Here is an 18,505-nt window from a genome sequence, read left to right as displayed (position 1 = left end):
TATTCTGAGTGACTGCAGCCTACAGAAAATGCTCCATCCTTTTAAGGATGTGAAGAATACAAGCTAAATGCAGTAGTCCCACCATTTCCCCCATGTCACGCCTGAGCTGATTTAATCCTTAAATGTGTTCCAGTGTTTGGGGGGAAGGGAGACATGGAGAGGATAGAGAATTGTGGCTCAGCACATACGCTATCACTGGGCTTCCAAGTCTAATTCCTTAGTCTCAAAGGTGTTGCTGATGAATGCTGGCTTGGTAATTGTGCTGTAAAATCCAGAACATGTAAGAACAAAAAATTCATTATATATTCAAATACTCAATAAGTATTCAATAAATGTGTTACCTAAAGTCACAGATTTCTCTAAGAAGTAAGAATGGGACACCAATAGAAGTGATACGATAATACCCTTTTCCTGCATTGAAGTAGCCTCCTAGGAAATCCACTTAAGTCCAGTTCCATAGTGTTTTTCAGAGCACTAACAGAAGTCTTGCCATGGATCTTCTGTCTGGCTGCCACAAAGTTAAAAGGAGAACAAGTATGCCCAGTGTGTCTCAACACAAAGTCAGGACAGAATCACACAGGGCATTGGGACTGCTGCTCTCCGAACCAGAGTGAATGTTAAGATTAACATAAGTATGCATTGGGACTGCTGCTCTCCGAACCAGAGTGAATGTTAAGATTAACATAAGTATGCAAGTGTAATCCTGACTGACTGCCCCAGCAGTTTTAGGTCTGTAAGATGCTGAGCAGCAGGAGTTCCTCTCAAAGCCTGTGTATCCACAACACCTGACTTGGCAATTTCTAATCTGCACACTGAAAGACTCTTATCTTGACTGTTTTGCTAGCAGGCTGAATAAATTGCTTAGTGCCTGGATTTTTTTCTTTTAATTTTTTTATTTTGTAAGTTCAGGCTTTAACTGCGCTTTTTTCCTTCTTACTCAGTGACCTGTGCATGGAGTGTGCCTTGCAACTGGAGACCTGCCCGTTGTGTCGACAGGAAATACAAACTAGGGTCAGACAAATCTCTCACATTTCATGACACGTGGAGAAATACCACAGACTTGTTTTTAATGAACTCCATCCAATACCGAAGGGGGAAAGCATCTCTTAACCAATCTTTACGCACATAGAACCATAGCCACGGCCAGATCTCATGCTAAACTGTAGTCTGTTTATCTTAAAAATGAAATCTTTAATAAGCTATTTCAAATTGCCAGCAACAGGAATTGGTTTCAACAGTAATGAAAGCTGGTAGTTCAGTGTGTTACGGCTATTGGTTATCTCCAAGCAAGACCACAGGAGAGTGTCTCTTTTCCTCCCCCCTTCCTTCTCGCCTGTCGCAAGTGCTGAAAGAATTTGCACTGGAAGTACACATACAATGCATTTAAAAAAAAAAAAAAAAAAAAAGGAAAGGAAATATCTCCTAGAACAGGGCCATTCTGTCTTGTGCTCGATAGTCTCTATTTTTGGCAGAAGTTGGTATACTAAAAAAGAATGCCAATGTTTCTCGTTTCATGTAGCCTCCTGCTGGTCAGAGACTCTGTATTTTCAGCCAGTGGATATTAAACTGCTCAAAGACTTAATCTGTACACAGACTGATTTGAAAAGACAGTGTGGAGACTGTAGAGAAATTCACATTTTTTAATAACCTGGTGATTCCAAAGAATGTTCTGATTTGTTTTTAAATGTTAAAAGATTGGCGGTATTTTCAAGTACGTAATGTTTCTGATGCTTTTAACTTCAGTACCCACATTTTTTTGTGAGGATATAATTTTCAGGAGGTATTCTTCACTAATTGTAATGCTGGACTGGAATTAATTTGATATTCTGGGTATTTTTTAAGGTATCATCAATCATCTTTTTTTAATCAGTATTGTTTTTGAAAGTTATGTTCACTTTGAAAATATTGAGCTATCTTAAAAGTTTGAAGAAGAATTCTCAGCCAGTTTATTTAAAAGGAAAAAAAAAAGTTATTGGGTAGCAAGTTCAGGCCTCTTCTGTAACTCTTAAAGCACCTTGCTTGCCACATGTCAGTCCTGCTCTGAGCAGGTTTGGAGCCACACTTTGTGTTTTTGGTAGGGATCATTTAGTGAGAATCTCTACTCCACTTTAATAATACATTTGTGACCTTCATATGTTAAGGACGCATTTCAGCAGGCAGCTTTTGACTATTTTACTGGGTTTCTACAAGGAATCAGATTCACATCTGGTGTCAATTAGAGAAGTAGTGCTAAAGTCAGTGGAGTTATGCTTATTTTGCACCAACTGAGGATATGACTCTGTCTCTTCCAAGATTTGTACAGTTTTTGGTTTTTAATTTTTTTAAAAGTATCTGGATATATAATAGAACTCTGCTAATTCACACACAACTTGCACCAAAAACATCCCACCTCTTGGCAATGATTCAACAGCAGAGGCCATTGTAGTGAATTCTCATGCTGTGATGTATTTTTTTTAATTGTCTTTATTGTACTAGTAAAGTATCAAGTATTAACAAAGTAAAGCTGAGGGCTGACTGTTCATGCTGAGCACTCTCGTTTCCTGCTGACCTAAGTAGGAGCTAAGAGCACTGTGCACAGGTCCCAGAATCAAGCCTGTTAGCAACTACTTTCATGTTTTGCCTTCGCTAACTGAAGGGTGCTGAATTTCATCAAGAATAAAATAAATCTCCAGTGAGCCTCTGAAGTCAACTGTGTGAACTAGGAAAGTTCTGTAAATCATTTTCATGTTGACTTTTTCCAAATACAAACTGAATCAAAAATGGTGTCATGTTTAGTCTTTTTGCTAAAATGTGAATTCTCTTCCACCTTGGATGCCTGTTTTGATTAAGGTCAGAATGGCAAATCCATGCCACGAGGACTTCATTTCCTCATTGACTGTACTTTACTAGATTTTGGTGTATCCCACTTTGCTAGTTGGGGCCGAGTCCCTTTCGGCTAGGTGCTGAATGAGCAAACATGTCAACGTTGTCACTGCCACAAGATTCATAGCATTTCAGAAGCATTTAAAACCAAGTTTTTAATGCTTCTGAATGTAATGGTAGCTTTTATCCCTAAGGTACAAAGATACCCACCATACTTTAGGGAAGAAGTGGGACGGAACCATTTGGAACTCTGCCTTAATAGATCCTAATAACTTCAGGGTTTTGGTTTCCTTGGCCAAGATTGACTGAGGTAAAATTTTCAAAAGTGCCTAAGCCTCCTGATTCATATCAACTGTTGTATGAGATTAAGCTCTTAAGACTTAGGTCTACAAAGGCCTTTAGGTGCATGGAGTTCCATTGAAGCTGAGCACACCTGAGACCCTAGATGCCTTTGTGGATATGGGACTAAGTGCCTGTGGTGTTTGTTGGAAAAGATGTGAAAGCTTTGGAGAATTTTGCCCTGGATCATTTTGCATACAGCTGGCGCGGTGCAGAGGAAGGCAGTGGTGCAGGAGGAGGGAGCCTGTGAGCGCCTGCTGCTCTCTCTGAGCCCTGTCACCACGCCAGTCCTTAGCTGTTGCAGAGAACTGTCCTATTCATTTCACAAACTGAAAGACTGTACAATTCAGCTGGATTCCTACTGAAATTCAGCATGGGACTGTCTTTGCAAAGCAGGCCCGGGTGCGTGCTCGACTGGGTGCGGGGCTCGCTCGCTGAGGTTGGTGCAGCGACATGTCAGCTCCGGCCTGCTCTGCCCATCCTCGGCGACTCGTGGGCCCTGGAAGGAAGACCATGGCTTCGCAGGCCTGCAGGTGGGAAACCCGAGCAATGGAGAAGGGGAAAGGAACTGTAGTCAAGTTGTTCGTTAAAAATAAAATGTATTGATGACTTTTTTTTTCTTTTGTTCTTCAGTTCTTTTACTTTAGTTCTCTTGAGAGCTGAGGTTAGAACTTCCAAAAGGGTGAGGAGGGCAACCTGTGGAAGCGTAGGGTGCCCCAGCCGAACACGGAGAAAGAGCTAGGCACCACCACCCAACGCCCTTCCCCACGGAAAGGAGCTCTGCACCCTGTGGCTGTTTTAAGCTTGCATGGAACAAAGTTTAAGCGCTTTCCGTCAGAGCCCGAGCGCAGCCCTAGGTTTACAGGCGGTGACCTAAATTTTGCCCGCGGGGAGCTCGCCCGTCCGGCTGCGTTTCTCCTCGCGGAGGAGGGCTGCTGCAGGGCAGAGCGGCGACGCGGCCCCCGCTGCGGGGGGAAACCGTCGTCAATAATGGCGCCGGGAGGGGCGACTTTTACGTGCGTCCTAAGGAAGGACCTTGTGTGTGTATATACATATATATATATATTTTTTTTTCTTCTTCGTAGGATGGTCTTTGATGCCTGGTCCTCTAACTCGGTCCGTGCCGCCGCGCCAGCACCGAGCTGCCGCCGGGGCCGCCCTGCGCGGCCGCGCGACCCCCCACCCCCCGGCGGCGGCGGCGGTGGTGGCGCCCGCCCGCTCCGCCGCGCCGGCTCCGCTCTCCCATTGGTCCTTCCCGCTGGGGGCGGGCCCTCTGCCGCCGCCTCCGCTCTGCGGTTGGCTGCGGCCGGGTCGGAAGGAAGCGTTTCCCAGGTGACGGCCGCGGGGGCGGGGGGTGTAACGCATGCGATGGGGAGGCCCTGCTGGCTGCGGTGACCGGCGGTAGGTGCGGGGGGCGGACGCCTGGGCCCCTTTTCTTTAAGGGGGGCGGTGGAGATTGGAGGGGCCGGACGCCTGGGTCCCTCTTGGGAGAGCGAGTGATACGGGCTGGTCACCTGGGTCCTCTTGAGGGAGGGTGGGAGGCGATACGGGCCGGACGCCTGGGTCCCTGTTGGGGGGGGAGGGGAGAGATGATGAGGGCCGGGCGCCTGGGTCCCTCGGGGGAAGGGCACGATACGGGCCCGTCGCCTGGACCCCTTTTGGAGAGGGGAGATGATGCGGCCGGTCGCCTGGGTCCCTTTGCGGGGAGGGAGGTGAGGGAGGCGGGCTGCTTGGGCCCCTTTTGGGGAGGGGGGAGGAGCAGGTCCGGCGTCCTGGCTCTGCTGAGGAGCCGAGTTTGGGGGGGGGGGAGGGGAGGATCTCTTTTATCCCCGTTCTGAGCTGTGGGGCCATGCTGGGGAGCTGGGGCCCGCCCCTAGATGGGTGCTCCAAAGGCCAGCATTGGTTATAAGCCAGCAAGGGTGGCAGGAGCAGGGTGTCCCCGCTGCGCACCCAGCATCCAGCCGGCTGTTGCACTGCACCCATCTCAGTGGCATTGGGGTGCTGCCTGCCATGCTTGTGTGACGGTCAGTGACTGCTCAGAGCCATGGGGCCAAGCGCTCGGCCGTGACACAGCCCAGCGCTGACCAGGGTCGTGGGCCTGACACCTGGGATTGCCATCCAGACCCTGGCCTGTAAGCTGTCTGGGACATGCTGGACCGTGGTGACCTCTTCATCCCATCTGTTCTCATTTTCTTGTATCCGGAGAACAGTCAGTGAGAAAGCTTCAGGAGGAAAGGTATAAGGGTCACCTGAACCCCCCTTTCAGAGACTAAGTGCAGTTGTGTGCAATTTTGAGCCTGTTCTTGGAGGAGGCTGAGAAAGTTCCTTGAGGATTTGGATTATTACTGAAGCAAAGCAGAGAACAGTGATTTTTGGATGAATATGATTCTGAAATTCTGATGTCTAGAAATTAAAGGTTCTCTCTTGGTTAGCTATTTGAGGAGTGTCTGGTAATTAAAAGATTGAAATGGCATTATTGCTAAGGCATATGTTGTCCCTTAGTAGTTTGTCCTAAAAGGAAAACCACCCCAATAACAGTAATATAGTGGTTTGTCTCTTCTCCAGACCAATAGGTTATGCAGTAAAAATGGAGACCTCAGATGAGGAAAACTTTGGTGTTGCCATGTAAGTAGATTTTATTCTGTGTCAGTTTTTCAATAAACTATTTCATAGTTAAAATATCTTAATGGGAATATAATTACAAGAATGAAGTTAGACCATGCGGATTAACAGATACTGCCTCTTAGGAGAACAGGGACATGGAACAATGGAAAGTCCCAGGAGGGAATAACTTCAGTTCAGAGTTTAGATGAAGTCAAACTGACTATAGCTGTAACAAGCATAGCACCAGACAGCCCTTGCTGAATGATCAAAATAAATACTATAGGCTGAAAGCTGTTCTTTGTGTTCATTTTTAAATTCAAAAATTCCCTCTCCTTGCTGACACCTTACGTTCTCTTACGTTATAGATTTTAAGAAGAGAATATTTCTATGTGTGAATGTGCCCCTTCTAGACATGGGAGACGTTTTACAGGTGGCCTCAAACAAATTCTATGCTAGTAGTTCTAAGACCTTGCTTCCCCCCTCATTTGTCTGGCCTACTCATCTCTTAAAGCTTGTGGGGATGCGTGCCTGTGCCTCTGTCACTGTAGTTCACAGGTACGTTTCTTGTGCTCTGTGGACTGAAAGGCCACATGTTCCCTTCAGGTGCTTCTGCAACATGGGTTGCAATGGCCTAGACCTGACCAGGCAGCAATTGTGTTAAACCACCACAAGATTTGTCAGAGCATTCAAGCTTAAACTCTGTTTTAAGTTAATACTTTAAATTTTCTGTCACTGTTAGAATAAGCAGTAAAAACAAGAAGAATTTCTCCTATTTCTTTTTTCATCCGCTTGGTGGTAATGCTTATTTAATAAAAAGAAAAAAGAGAGAGAGAGAAAGAGGAAATTATGCATAGCAAAGTCTCCTGTCTTTGTATGTAAACGGAAAGTGATAAGCCCTGTTGCCTGAAGTCATAAATATGATGCTTGGAATATGTAATGCTTAAACTGTCGTATGTGAGCTCCTTTTCTTGTGGTGTTATGCCCTCTGGTGGAATAGCATGCCTTTCCATTCACTCGTGTTTTCTCTGCTTGCCTTCCTAGGCTTAACGGATCACAAATGTTGTTAGAGTATCACTTGACGATCAAACGCCTTCAGTAATCAAATGCCTTCACCTTTTCCCTGGTCAAAATGAGTCCTATGGCCAAACAGTTAAACTGTCGCTGGTTTAAGTTCACTGGACTGTTCTTTAATAGCAAAATAATTTTTCTGCGTTTTAAAAAACATTGTCTGAAATGGTATTCTGCTCTGCCTAATAGAGGAAAACTTGAATTTAATTTAAATGGAGCTTTCACTGACTGAAGATAACTTTTTTTTAAGAAAAATGTCCTATAAAGCTTGTGTCCTTGACATGTAAGAAAAGCCTGTGCCTCATCCGCTCAGGAATGTAGGAAGAGTTCATCCCCCGCTAATGATGATCTCAGAATGCCAAGGTCAAGCAGATGCTGTGGGTTATCTGATGTGTCTGAACAAGCTGCACAATAATAAATTTAGCAGAGGGAGCTGAAATCTCAAAATGCGGGTAACAATGGTTTCTCTCTAGAATGACTTCAGATACATAATGTTTAATATTAGCTGTGTGGTGATAGAATGACTTTATGAGATTATACCATTTATTTCTGAGCATGCAAGCATGTTTCTTGCATAAGAAAAATACTTAAGTTTCTTCAGTTATAAAATATACATGTATACAGAGAGAGTTTAAGGGAAGTAAGTGGTTCTGTAGGGCCAAGTATCTCAAAATACTCCCTAGAGTGCATCATAAACACTTCTATGACCACCATGTAGTGTTACGCAGGGTAGAGAGAAAGGAAGCTTCTTGTAGTAGCCTAGGTTCATGGGATGGAAAGCGCTTATTTGCAGCTCTAACTACACTCTTCATGTCATCTCAGCACCCAGACTGGAATTACCTTTAGTGCCAGTAAAACACCACTTCTTCTGAATTAGGTACCTATCTAGTGAATACGCAGTGGAGCCCTGATGAGAATCCCCATAAGTAATCTTCTCATCAGTTAGATTTTTGGTGTTGTGGGGTAGTTTGTAGGTTGAAGCTAGAAAATCATTCACTTATCTTGTAATTACTGGTTTTGCTTTTGTTTAGGCTTTCCACAACACTTTCTAGTGTTTATTTCTATTCTGACTCAGGTGTATACATATGTAATATTGTCTGTCTTTGCTTTCAGCTCCTCCCCTTCTGATGCAGAGTTTGATGCAGTTGTTGGGTATCTGGAGGATATTATAATGGGTAAGCTCTGCAAGTAGTTATAGACAACAAGACAAGTGCTAAAAATATTCCAACCTCTTCTAATTGCTGGACATACAGAGCCAGAATAGTGTCTGTCATAAAAGCTTTCCTTCCTTAGTTCTCATGATCGCTAACCTGGTACTGTAGTATAACTACGCACAAAAGTCTTCTGTGTGCTGTTCTCATAACAGTGTGCTTATGAGTCTTAAAAATGTGTCCTTGCACCACTGCAGTACAATCAGTCCTTCTTCATGAATAGTAGAGGCGCTTTTCAATTTCCACATAGAAATCAAAAGTTTCTGTGATCTTTGCCTCCTTAGAAAGGGATGGAAGAGACGTTGAGAGGTTGTCTTCCCTTCCTCACTCTGCCGAAACCTCTCCCACCACATTTATGAGGATAGGCTTGGAAGCTTCCATCAGCAGAGCTTCCATGATCTGTCTCGGCAGTTTGTTCTAGTGTTTAGCCGTTGTTCCTGCAGGAAGCCTTTTGTAATGTCTAATATGAAACCACTTGTGCTGCAATTAAGTGTGTTGCTCCTTGTCCTGTCTCTGCTGAACATGGAGATACATATTTGCAGCAGCATGACTGAACTGGAGAGGGATGTCATCGTGTCTTCCCAGTTTTCACTTTTTGAGACTAACCTTCTAAGCTGATCTTGTTGCATGTAACTTGCATGCATGCATGCATGCATACAATCAGAAGGTGGCAGGGAGTGCTGGGTAGACCCAGTCTCATTGTGTGAGCTTAGGCAATAAAAGGTCCTAAATTCTCAGGGCTGTAATTTTAACTGAGAAGTCAGTGTGTGGAAGGAAGTAGTGTACAAGATGCAAAGAGAGAATTCGTGTTAACTGGCCATCTGCTATTTCATAAGAACAATAAATAATCTCTTTAACTATGTCCTTCCCAGAGAGATTGTGTGCTCTGAAGCCTCAGTTTGCCTGGTGATGTAATTGAATGTGGAGAAATGCTAACAATACAAATTTTGAATGTGTTCGGATTTAGAAAGCTCAGGTTGGCATATTTTAACACTATGTATAAGTAAATTTTTATATTTATACCTGTTCTGTTGATTGTAGTGATGACTTTAATGGTTTTCTTGTTCCTTGTTATTTTTCTTTCCTTCCGCAACTGGAAAAAAAATTCTTCAGCAATTGAAAAAAAAATTGGGAGTTTCACTAATATTTTTGAATTCAAGAAAAACAATTTATTTTTAATTCCTATGGGGAAGAGGTGTTCACTTTAAATTTTTTTGCTGACTCAAGAGCCTGAACAAAAAAAGGTTTGTTATAAATAACCTCATTAATGAAATGTAAAGCAGGAGGCCTTTGGTGTTAATACTGAGTGTAAGTGAAACTTTTGAGTAATGATTGTGGACCTTGTTAGGTTTTTCACAGCATTTTAGATGTTTTGCAAATGCGTCCTGTTCTATTCTGAATACATAGCTGCTGTGAAAACGTAGACCGATGTGCTGCTAACCTGTTGATTCAGCTCCCTTAACCAAAGTAGAGCTTCGGCTTGTAGCGTGCTTGGTTACATGCCCTGGAACAACTGGCTGCTGCCTTCCCACAGCAGCATCTGTCTTCTCCCAGATGGATCAGAAATTACGGCTCAGCAACAGTTGCTGTACTGTTATGACTGACTCGGCACGTGTATAGTGCTCCGTAGTTGTGACAATGAGACGGAGCTCTAGTGAATGTAGTTTCTGTGTTGCAATAAAAATGACTAGACTCATAACTGTATGATGTATTTTTGTTGTGGCCCAGATGATGATTTCCAGCTAATACAGAGGAGTTTTATGGAGAAGCACTACCAGGAATTCGATGACTCGGAAGAAAACAAGCTCATCTATACTTCTATTTTTAATGAATATGTAAGAGATTTTTTCCTGTTCTTCACATGTATTGCTTTTTTATTTTTATTTTTACTCTGCATGCCCTCCTTCATGAAATACTGAGTTTACGTGGAGCGAAGCTAACATACTGTCTGCTGTTTTTGATGCATAGTCATGACCTGTCAGCAAGGAAGATGTTTTCTTGAGCTGTAGATTCCTGTATGTTTCTTCCACCTGAAGACTTTTACAGACATTTTGAAACCTGTGTAATTCTCTTGAAGAGAATTTTAAGCTAATTTTGTAGTAAGTAACATATGTAATGACTGCAATAGAGATCATCCTTTTCTGGTCATATTATTTAGTGTAATGGACAGCTTAATGACATTCTTTGTACAAGGCAGCTTTCTCCTTACCTTGTACATCTTTCGTAATCATCTCACAAAGTATGATTATGAAACTGTATCACCTAACAGTCAATACCTTAAAATAATTTCTTACTGGATCCAAATAAATAATGTTTGTTTTCACACCTAGTACCGGAAAAAATGTCCAGCCACAGCTCGTCAGTGGTGTTGTGAATATTTGAACTAGCGTTGCCTGGCTCAGGAATCTGCAGGGTTCTTTATCTAGTGAAGATAATACATTGATACCTTATTCTCCATAGTAAGGAAAATCCAGTGTTTTGAAATCTGTACGTGAAGTTCACTGTGATGCTGTGATTTTTTGTTTGTTTTGTTTTGTCTTTTAGATCTGTTTAGTAGAGAAACACATCGAAGAAAAACTGCTTGATCGGATTCCTGGTTTTAATATGACTGCATTCATAATGTCATTGCAGTAAGTTGTCGTCCTTGCTTTTGGTTGGGGGATGGGTTATGTGCTTTTTCTCAATACATTTGTCCTATCTAGAATAAAACTTAGGTTTGAGGGTTCTCCCTTTAGAAGGAGATTCCCATTTAATAATAATAATGATTTAAAAAGTATTCATGCATGCAGTGCTACTGACTGACTGCTTTTCTTACCTTCATCATGTTCTGCTACTCTAAATTTCTAAACTGTCATGCCAAAATATGTTGTGTTGTAATGAACACAGAAAGCAGAATGAGAACATTTCCCGCCCCCCCCCCCCCATTGTTGTCACTTAGGCTTTTGAAGCCAGGCCCTTGAAGTGAAAAGGTGGGTCTCGTTAAGCAATTTTTCTCTTTCAGGCTCTGTGTTGGACATTAAATATCCTGGAAGTCTTTCAGGAGTTATGTGAATAAATGCCTTTTATTGCAATTTCTGTGCAAAGCATTTAGAGAAAAGTTTGGTCTGTCTTAGATTTTTACATTTGGTCATCTTTAGCTTAACTGACTTCATGAAGAATTCAGTTTTAAAAGATTACTTTTCCCCTTCAATACGAATATCAAGTGTAATTTGGAACTGAATCTCTTAAAATATTTTAATCAATTTTATTTTTTAAATAAAACACTGGGAAATTACTGTGAAAGCATAATAGTGTGCTTAGAAAATACACTATTTAAGGTAAAGCCCCTTTTGATAGGAACTAAATAAATAAAAAACCCTAAAACAACAACAAAAAAGCTTTAACTGGTAGGAAAGATGAAATATGTTGTTGAAATATGCCAGTATGGCATGTTGAAGAACACCGTTTTTCTTCTAAAATATTTTTATCCAAGTTTTATACCAAATATCATCAGTACAGTCCCTCATTCTTAAGGGATGAATATGATCATTTTGTATGATCCTTTCTCAAGCTCTGTCACCTTCCAAGGGACTGTTTAGTTCTTGCACTGAGCTGTTTCAGTTCTCAAGGTAAGGAAGTACATCCCTAATCTTCTAGCCCCTTCCATCTCTAAGGAGTAAATGGAATTTCCCCCCTGTTCTTTATTATGTAGTTCTTTGGTTGTTTATTCCATTCCCTTTTCTGTAGTTGATGCATTGTTTTATTGTAAACATAGTGTAAGGAAAGGCTGGAGTGTATTTTTTAAGTTGTTTCTTGAATCCAAGACTGCAGCTAGCAAAGTAGTTCAATGGTGTGTGTATCCTGAAATACTCGGTTTCGCGTTTGAGAATTGCATTTGATGCCTTAGATATCCAGATGGAAGTGTTTACTCAATAGGAACAATATACCCATCTTGCATTTTATCTACTAAGCCTGAAAATAATAAGCTGTTAAATAATGAGGTTGCCTGTGTTGTCCCAGAGCACTGCACAGCTTGTCAAAGTAAATTAAATCTAGTGATTAGATGTATGAAGTAGCAACCCTCGATACTCCCTTAATACAGTCTCCTAGATCCAAGGCTGCTGTAGTCATGTGTTGGAAACATCCTACCCATGCAAATGTACATCTGTTCAACTCAGAGCACTGTCTACACTTTTCTCCAGTTTTACTCTTTCAGCTAGGCATCAGAGCTAGTGTGCCAACATACACAGCAGTTCTTATTCAATTAAATGTTATCACCATTCCCTTCTATCTTTATTTGGAGTCTGGTGTGAGCTGTGAATTTTCTAAGACTGCTGATCTATTCTGGTAAAGGAAAAAAACAATAGTGACCTGAAACCCCAAATCTTTTTTGCTCAAAACTAGAAAACCAGACATTCACATCTTCCTTATGCATTTTTATTACACTCTGCAAACTTGTGGTCTTTATCTACTGCTTTAACCTTACCAGGAGAGCTCTAGGATATATGTTCTAGTCCCCAGTGGTTAGGTCCAGACAGGCTTTTTTCCCCACTTCATTTCATCCGTCAGCGTCCCAGGAGCAGGGATTTTGCCTCACATGTGCAGGTATGGGGTATCTACTTGAAATCTGATTGAAGTGGATAGCTTTATTAACAGCAGTTCTTGAAGCTATCAAAGGACTTGAGGCAACTTTTATGATTTCCATAGTTTTGGATAACTAAAAGGCTAGTTGAGTTTTACTTCTGTTGACTTAAAGTCACATTCTTTGGTTTTCAAGGATTGATGTAATACTCTTACATCTTGGATTTAGATTGATTCAATCATATAAAAACAAGTAAATATAATATTAATGTACTTGGATTATAGATACTGAAAGGTAATATTTGTTGAGAATTTTGCTTTATGTTAGGTTTTTAATAACATTTTTGTTTTAATGTTGATATTGCTCAACTTGTCGTCAGATTTTGACCTCAAACCGTTTTAAAAAATGAGTTTATTTCCCACACAGTTTTCTAATTCTCCAACTTCTTCTCTTTGTAGACAGCACAAAGATGAAATGGCAGGTGATATATTTGATATGCTTCTCACGTTTACTGACTTCGTGGCTTTTAAAGAAATGTTCTTGGATTACAGAGCTGTAAGTATATCCCATTGTTCTGTTTTCATCACGTAGTGGTTGTTGCTTTTATATAGTTCGGCATGAGAGTACCGAAGGTGGTGTTACTGCAATAGGTAACAGAATTTATTCAAAGGCTGCACCAGATCAAAAGGAAAATAACTTAATTGAGTGGCTATTTAAGCAAACTCAAAATGCACTTTTAATAATTTGTAGAAGACCTGAGTGAATTGGATATGTGGTGCGGTTCTTTAGAGACACATGCTTTCCGCATCTTTGAGTGTTGACTTTTTCTAGCCAATCCAAAACTATCTTTCTAAGTTTTATCTATTTGTATTTCTCCTCCTCTCTGTCCAAGCTGGAGGAACAAAATAAAAATTAAAGAAGGTTTTTGGGTTGGCCTTTTCCTAAGGAAATGAAATATGTGTGAAAATGTGTGTTAAATATGTGTGAATATGTGTTAAAAAGCTTTAAGCTTTGAGAAAATAGGGGGCAGGTAGAGGAGAAGACGACAGCTCATGTCTCAGCAGCAGGAACAATTTTCATTTGGGGTTTGCACCTGTGGAGATATCAATTGCATCAGTCTTGACAGGAAAACCCACAGAAACTAGATTTTGGTAGTTCTTGAGTACAGGAGGTAAGGGTTTGCTCTATGCACTCTTGTTCTGTGTGTCCCCTTGTACTTTGTGTTTGGGTGGGCCCGTTAGCTGGGCTTTCTTGACCACTTGTAAGGAAATGACAGTGGTTTGACCTGGACGTATAGCTGGCACAGTTCAAAGGCATTTAACTCCAGGTTTTCCCACACAATCTCTTTTTGATGTCTGCAGTCACCTATTCCTATTTTTCATGAATAGGAGAAAACAAATGCTATGCTAGGGATTTTTTCCGAGTCTCACGGCAAACTGTGTATGATTATAGATGCTCAGGGTAACACCTAGCTTTTTATATTGATTTGATTTAATAAGCATAATATGAATTGCCTGTTTCATCTTTTGAACTTAGGAGCCAGCTTATTCCAAAATAGAATCAAGGATTTCTTTTTCTCACATTCTTCTAGGAAAAAGAAGGCCGAAGTCTGGATTTAAGCAGTGGGTTAGTGGTGACATCGTTAAACAAATCATCAATATCCTCCTCCTAAGAGGAGTTAATGCACTAGCTTCCCTCTCCAGATAAGTGCTATCGCTTTCATTTGGACATTAAAACACTAAAGGTCATGAGAATCAAGGTGCTTTTACATGATGAAAACTTGACTCATTTTCCAGACTATGCCTTCAAAGGCCTAATTCTAGAAACCTCTGTTTGTGAATTCCACTTGTTATTCAGTGACTACAGTAGAAGAATATTTCAACTCTACCAGAGTAATTGTTTTTAATAAATGCATACCACCTATACGCCAGCCAAACTTATACATGCTGAGAAGCTCAGCACTCTCAGAAGGCGGTAAATAGGACTATATGCATGTTATTTGGGTTGGCATCTTAACCATCTCCCTGAAGTGTAATGCTTCTCAGAATCAAGAAGGCAGTGTGAAAAGAGTATGTCCATCCTGCTCTGGGAAGGACAGGTACAAATACATAACCTTTGAGTCTCTCTCCCTCATCAGTTTCTTTTTTTTCATTTATACTTTTACTTTAATGTGATCTGAAATGGTCCAGCTTTCTAAAGGAAGAATATGTTTTAACATGTAGGTGTTCTAGCATGAGACTGCCACTCATTTCTTTGATAGTTGATCTGTTAGTGTGTAAATCTGTTTGCCCTTTGGCTTTTATAAATGCCATCCTTAATGTGCGAAGTTCTCAGATTCACTCTTTTTCAGGCCCCAGCTAATCTACATGGCAAAAATAGCCATAATAAACCTAAATCCTGCCCACAGTATGCAATTTCTTACCTTCTTTTCAGCAGTGGTGTATTTGCATCATTGCTTGTAACATAAGCTTGGCAGTAAATCAGACAGGCATGTTTAGCACCATGTCATTTAATGCTCTAATTATCATGCTAATTAAAATGCATGTGTTTGCTAAATTAATGCCTAAACTGCTGGCAATATTAGTGCAGCAATGCCTTTTTCAACATCCGTTGAAAAACAGATGAATTACTTGCTGGTAGAGCTGTAGCCTTAAGCCTTCCACTGTCACAAAACCCCAGATGTAGCTCTGTCGACAGTTGGAATTACAACATATTTGGAGCTGCAGTGACCCTCTCTTCTTATGCTGTTCAGACACATTAATCCGCTGCTTAACGACGTGCTCAGGCAATGCGAGTACATCCTTAAAAGTGTAAGAGTAGATTGAAACATATGCTCTTGATCCTGTAGGAAGAATTATGAGCAGAAGAACCCCTCTGCTCTGTTCTACACAAGGTTTATGCAGTTGGGGGAGATGCCCTTTGCAGCAGTGAAGCTGTTGATCAGTGGCTGCCACCCAACAAGAACCTAGCCTATGCAGAGCAAAATTATGGCTGGGCCATTACAGATTTGTGTTTGTGGGCAGCGAATGAGGTGAAATCCTGTTTGTGATGACTTCTGTCACTGATTTCAAAAGGTCTAGGATTTTGTTCTGCAACTGAAATAATTTTCTGCATGCTAGTGAAGAATTCTAGCCATGCAGGCAAAAATAAGCCATATTTACTACCAAATTAAATAAAATAAAACAGGCTTGTGGTAAGATGATGATGATTTGTAGACACTGACTAACAGTGCTAAGGAAAGCATAGTATCCTGGTATTTTGACTGTCTTTGTCCATGCCAAATTTATGAATGCAGCAGTAATTAACCTCATTAGGTTTCCAGTGTGTTTTGCTGAGCGCTCTACAGTTTTCTGGCTGGAATTGTTCTAGTGTGTTGAAATCTCCCTGATTTGTACACGTACACGTTTCCTTTAAAAAAAAAAAAAAAATCTACACCTTCATGATCTTTTTTTTCTTCCAATAAATTATTTACTGTGGTCAGATTTGAATGATAAAAGAAACAAGCTGAAGCAAAAATTAAAATTGCAAGAAGTATCTGTAGAAAAAATGGAAGAGCTAGCTGTTTTTGCTCAGAAATCCTTCTGGATGTGTTTTGATCAAAAGCAATTCTGTATGCTTTCTATTCAGCTGAACATCACGCAAGCTCAGTTTGACTCTGTTTTCAGCCACGGTAATCTGCCTCTGATATGTTAAGGCAGTATGAATGTGTTCCTAAAATTGTTAAGTTTCAATATTGTGGTTTGAAATACATGTTCCTGATCCTGCTGACAGCGGTGAAGTCAGTGAAGCTCTGTCCGTTTGGGTTGCCCCACCAGGATTCACAGTTTTTTACAGGTCTACCTACCACCCTCACTATAAATAACAGCATTTCCCTTGAGCTTGGATGGCAGTGCTTTGGGCAGCATGCACAGTTAGCGAGCAGAGAGAATATTTTGAATTATTTATTCCCAGAAAATAAATTATGAAAACATTGGGTCACATTTTTAATACAGGCTGAATGCAGTTCCCCTCCTTTCTGAATCCTAAGGTTAAAATGAGAGAAATGTAAACCTTGAATCTAGTTGTTTTTCTATTGTCAGTGCATGGACTAAAGTTCTTTTGTTAACTTCTTACCTGTACATATATAATACTGACTTTTTAACGTCAGGAACAGATTTTATCAACTTTTAAAAGAATCCTACTGACATTTTAATTCATTGTTTAGTGTCGAACTAAAATAATTGCCTGCAAGTAAAAATACTCCTGTCACTTTTTATTGAAAAAGCTTTCATTCTTCCTGTTACCATTGTTCCAGTTAATTATTGGAAATAATGGCAGTATAAATTAATACCTCAAGCAGTTATTTTCTGAATGGAATTTTTTTGTATTCACAGTCACTTTTAGTTTCAGAGTCTGCAAGGCACAGTTTTGGATGAATTCTCATTTTGATGGGGAAGAGTATCTAAGTGTTTGCTGTATACCAAAGTGTCACTGTTTCACAGATTTGTGGTGCTTCATTTCTTGCTTTTGATACACCTGTGCTATGAACTTTGCTTTCTTACCTCACCAGTTCACTGTTTAGCTTTGTCAAATTAATTCATTGTGTAAAATAATGTAAGTAACGTGTTAAAATAGTTTTATCTGTTTAGTTGTAAGAAGAGGACATAGTTGATCTGTTTATATTGTTTGTGCAAAGGGAAGTCTCTAAATCCATTGAACAACCTTCATACAGGTGTACATGCTCTTTGTAAATAGTCAGGTGTGTGATGATGCCAATTCATGCAAAAGTTTTGTTTGAGGATGGAACTCCTTTTTCACTGCAATTTTAGGTCACAGTCTTTCCAGCACTAAAATTTGCAACAAATCTCTCCCAGCTTGAGTGGGACTCAAGACCAAATCGTTTCTGCTTCTGTACCACTCTCATGAATGTGCTCTCTTCTATCTGTATGTTTTCTGTGGTCTGGTGTTCCTGGTATAGTTCATCTCTGTAACATTTCTATAACTAGTTTTCTGGCTTGATGCATTTTCCATCTGATAGAGAGTCTTTTTTTAAGAAATTAAATTTCTATATATTGTGGACTATCTTTGTGCAAGTCTGATTTCACTTTTTAGAGTTTTAATTTTGTCATAAAAATGCATAGAGGCTAATTTTCTTACTGTTACTGATTTATATCTATAAATATTGATTTTTTTATATATATTTCTTGAAATTTGACACTTCCTTTAATTTGCTTTTCTTCCAAAGCAAATAAAGCTAAATCTGCCAGGGTCTAATGCAGTTTGTCCAATCCCTTTTAAATTCACACTTTTCATTAATAGATAGATAAATTTCCTGAGCCTACCTCTGTAGACAAATTTTTAGAATTTTTTCCATGCAAAGTTTGATGCGAGTTTGGAGTCTAGCTTACTATGTGCTAAATTCCCTGTGTAGAAAGATCTGTAAATAGGCTAAATGTATTTAATGTATTAGTTTTTACAAGAAGGAAAGTATGTGAAAGAAAAGGTTGCTGTGTCTGTGTGGGCATCTGTTCCAGTTTCAAGAAATGTCACCTCAGGTTCTCAAGAAATAAAAGGTCAAACTTGTCGTCTTCACTGGTGATAGAGCAGCACAGTTTTGTATACGTGCATGGAGCTACCTGCATTCCTGTGGGACTGACTCTGTTACTAGAACATTTGCAAGCTTAATTTAACTTTCTGAAGACTACCTGCAGCTAATAGGCATCACTTGCTAAAGTAAATACCAAAAGGGAGATTGTGACCACGTGAATTCAGTGGCTTCTAGGATGATGAGAGCCTTTGCCCCTACAGGAGGGAGCACATCAAATCCTTTGTCTATCTCTCTATCTGTATGCATGTATTTCTCTCTCTATAAAGCGGACGA

The 18,505-nt window shown here is 40.5% G+C and overlaps 2 protein-coding genes across 6 annotated transcripts in view; both read left to right on the top strand.

The window, feature by feature from the left end:
- RSPRY1 (ring finger and SPRY domain containing 1) overlaps window positions 1-3,816 on the top strand; it is a 42,198-nt gene extending 38,382 nt beyond the window's left edge. For all 5 annotated transcript variants that reach the window (XM_064519346.1, XM_064519342.1, XM_064519345.1 and 2 more), the window contains one exon: window positions 942-3,816. In XM_064519346.1, the coding sequence (XP_064375416.1) occupies window positions 942-1,038 (97 nt within the window). In that variant the 3' untranslated portion in view covers window positions 1,039-3,816. The remainder of the gene's footprint in view (window positions 1-941) is intronic.
- Window positions 3,817-4,473: 657 nt separating this feature from the next.
- Window positions 4,474-18,216, top strand: ARL2BP (ADP ribosylation factor like GTPase 2 binding protein). Its single transcript, XM_026104017.2, has 7 exons — window positions 4,474-4,602; window positions 5,767-5,826; window positions 7,987-8,048; window positions 9,813-9,919; window positions 10,629-10,714; window positions 13,104-13,200; window positions 14,237-18,216. The coding sequence occupies exons 1-7, from the start codon at window positions 4,565-4,567 to the stop codon at window positions 14,315-14,317; spliced, it is 531 nt and encodes a 176-aa protein (XP_025959802.1). The 5' UTR covers window positions 4,474-4,564; the 3' UTR covers window positions 14,318-18,216.
- The last annotated feature ends 289 nt before the right edge of the window (window positions 18,217-18,505 follow it).

The sequence above is a fragment of the Dromaius novaehollandiae genome, chromosome 13 (assembly GCF_036370855.1).
Source record: "Dromaius novaehollandiae isolate bDroNov1 chromosome 13, bDroNov1.hap1, whole genome shotgun sequence".
Taxonomy (NCBI): Eukaryota; Metazoa; Chordata; class Aves; order Casuariiformes; family Dromaiidae; genus Dromaius; species Dromaius novaehollandiae.
The sequence above is the reverse complement of the archived record's forward strand: the minus strand, read 5'-3'. Positions and strand labels throughout refer to the sequence as shown.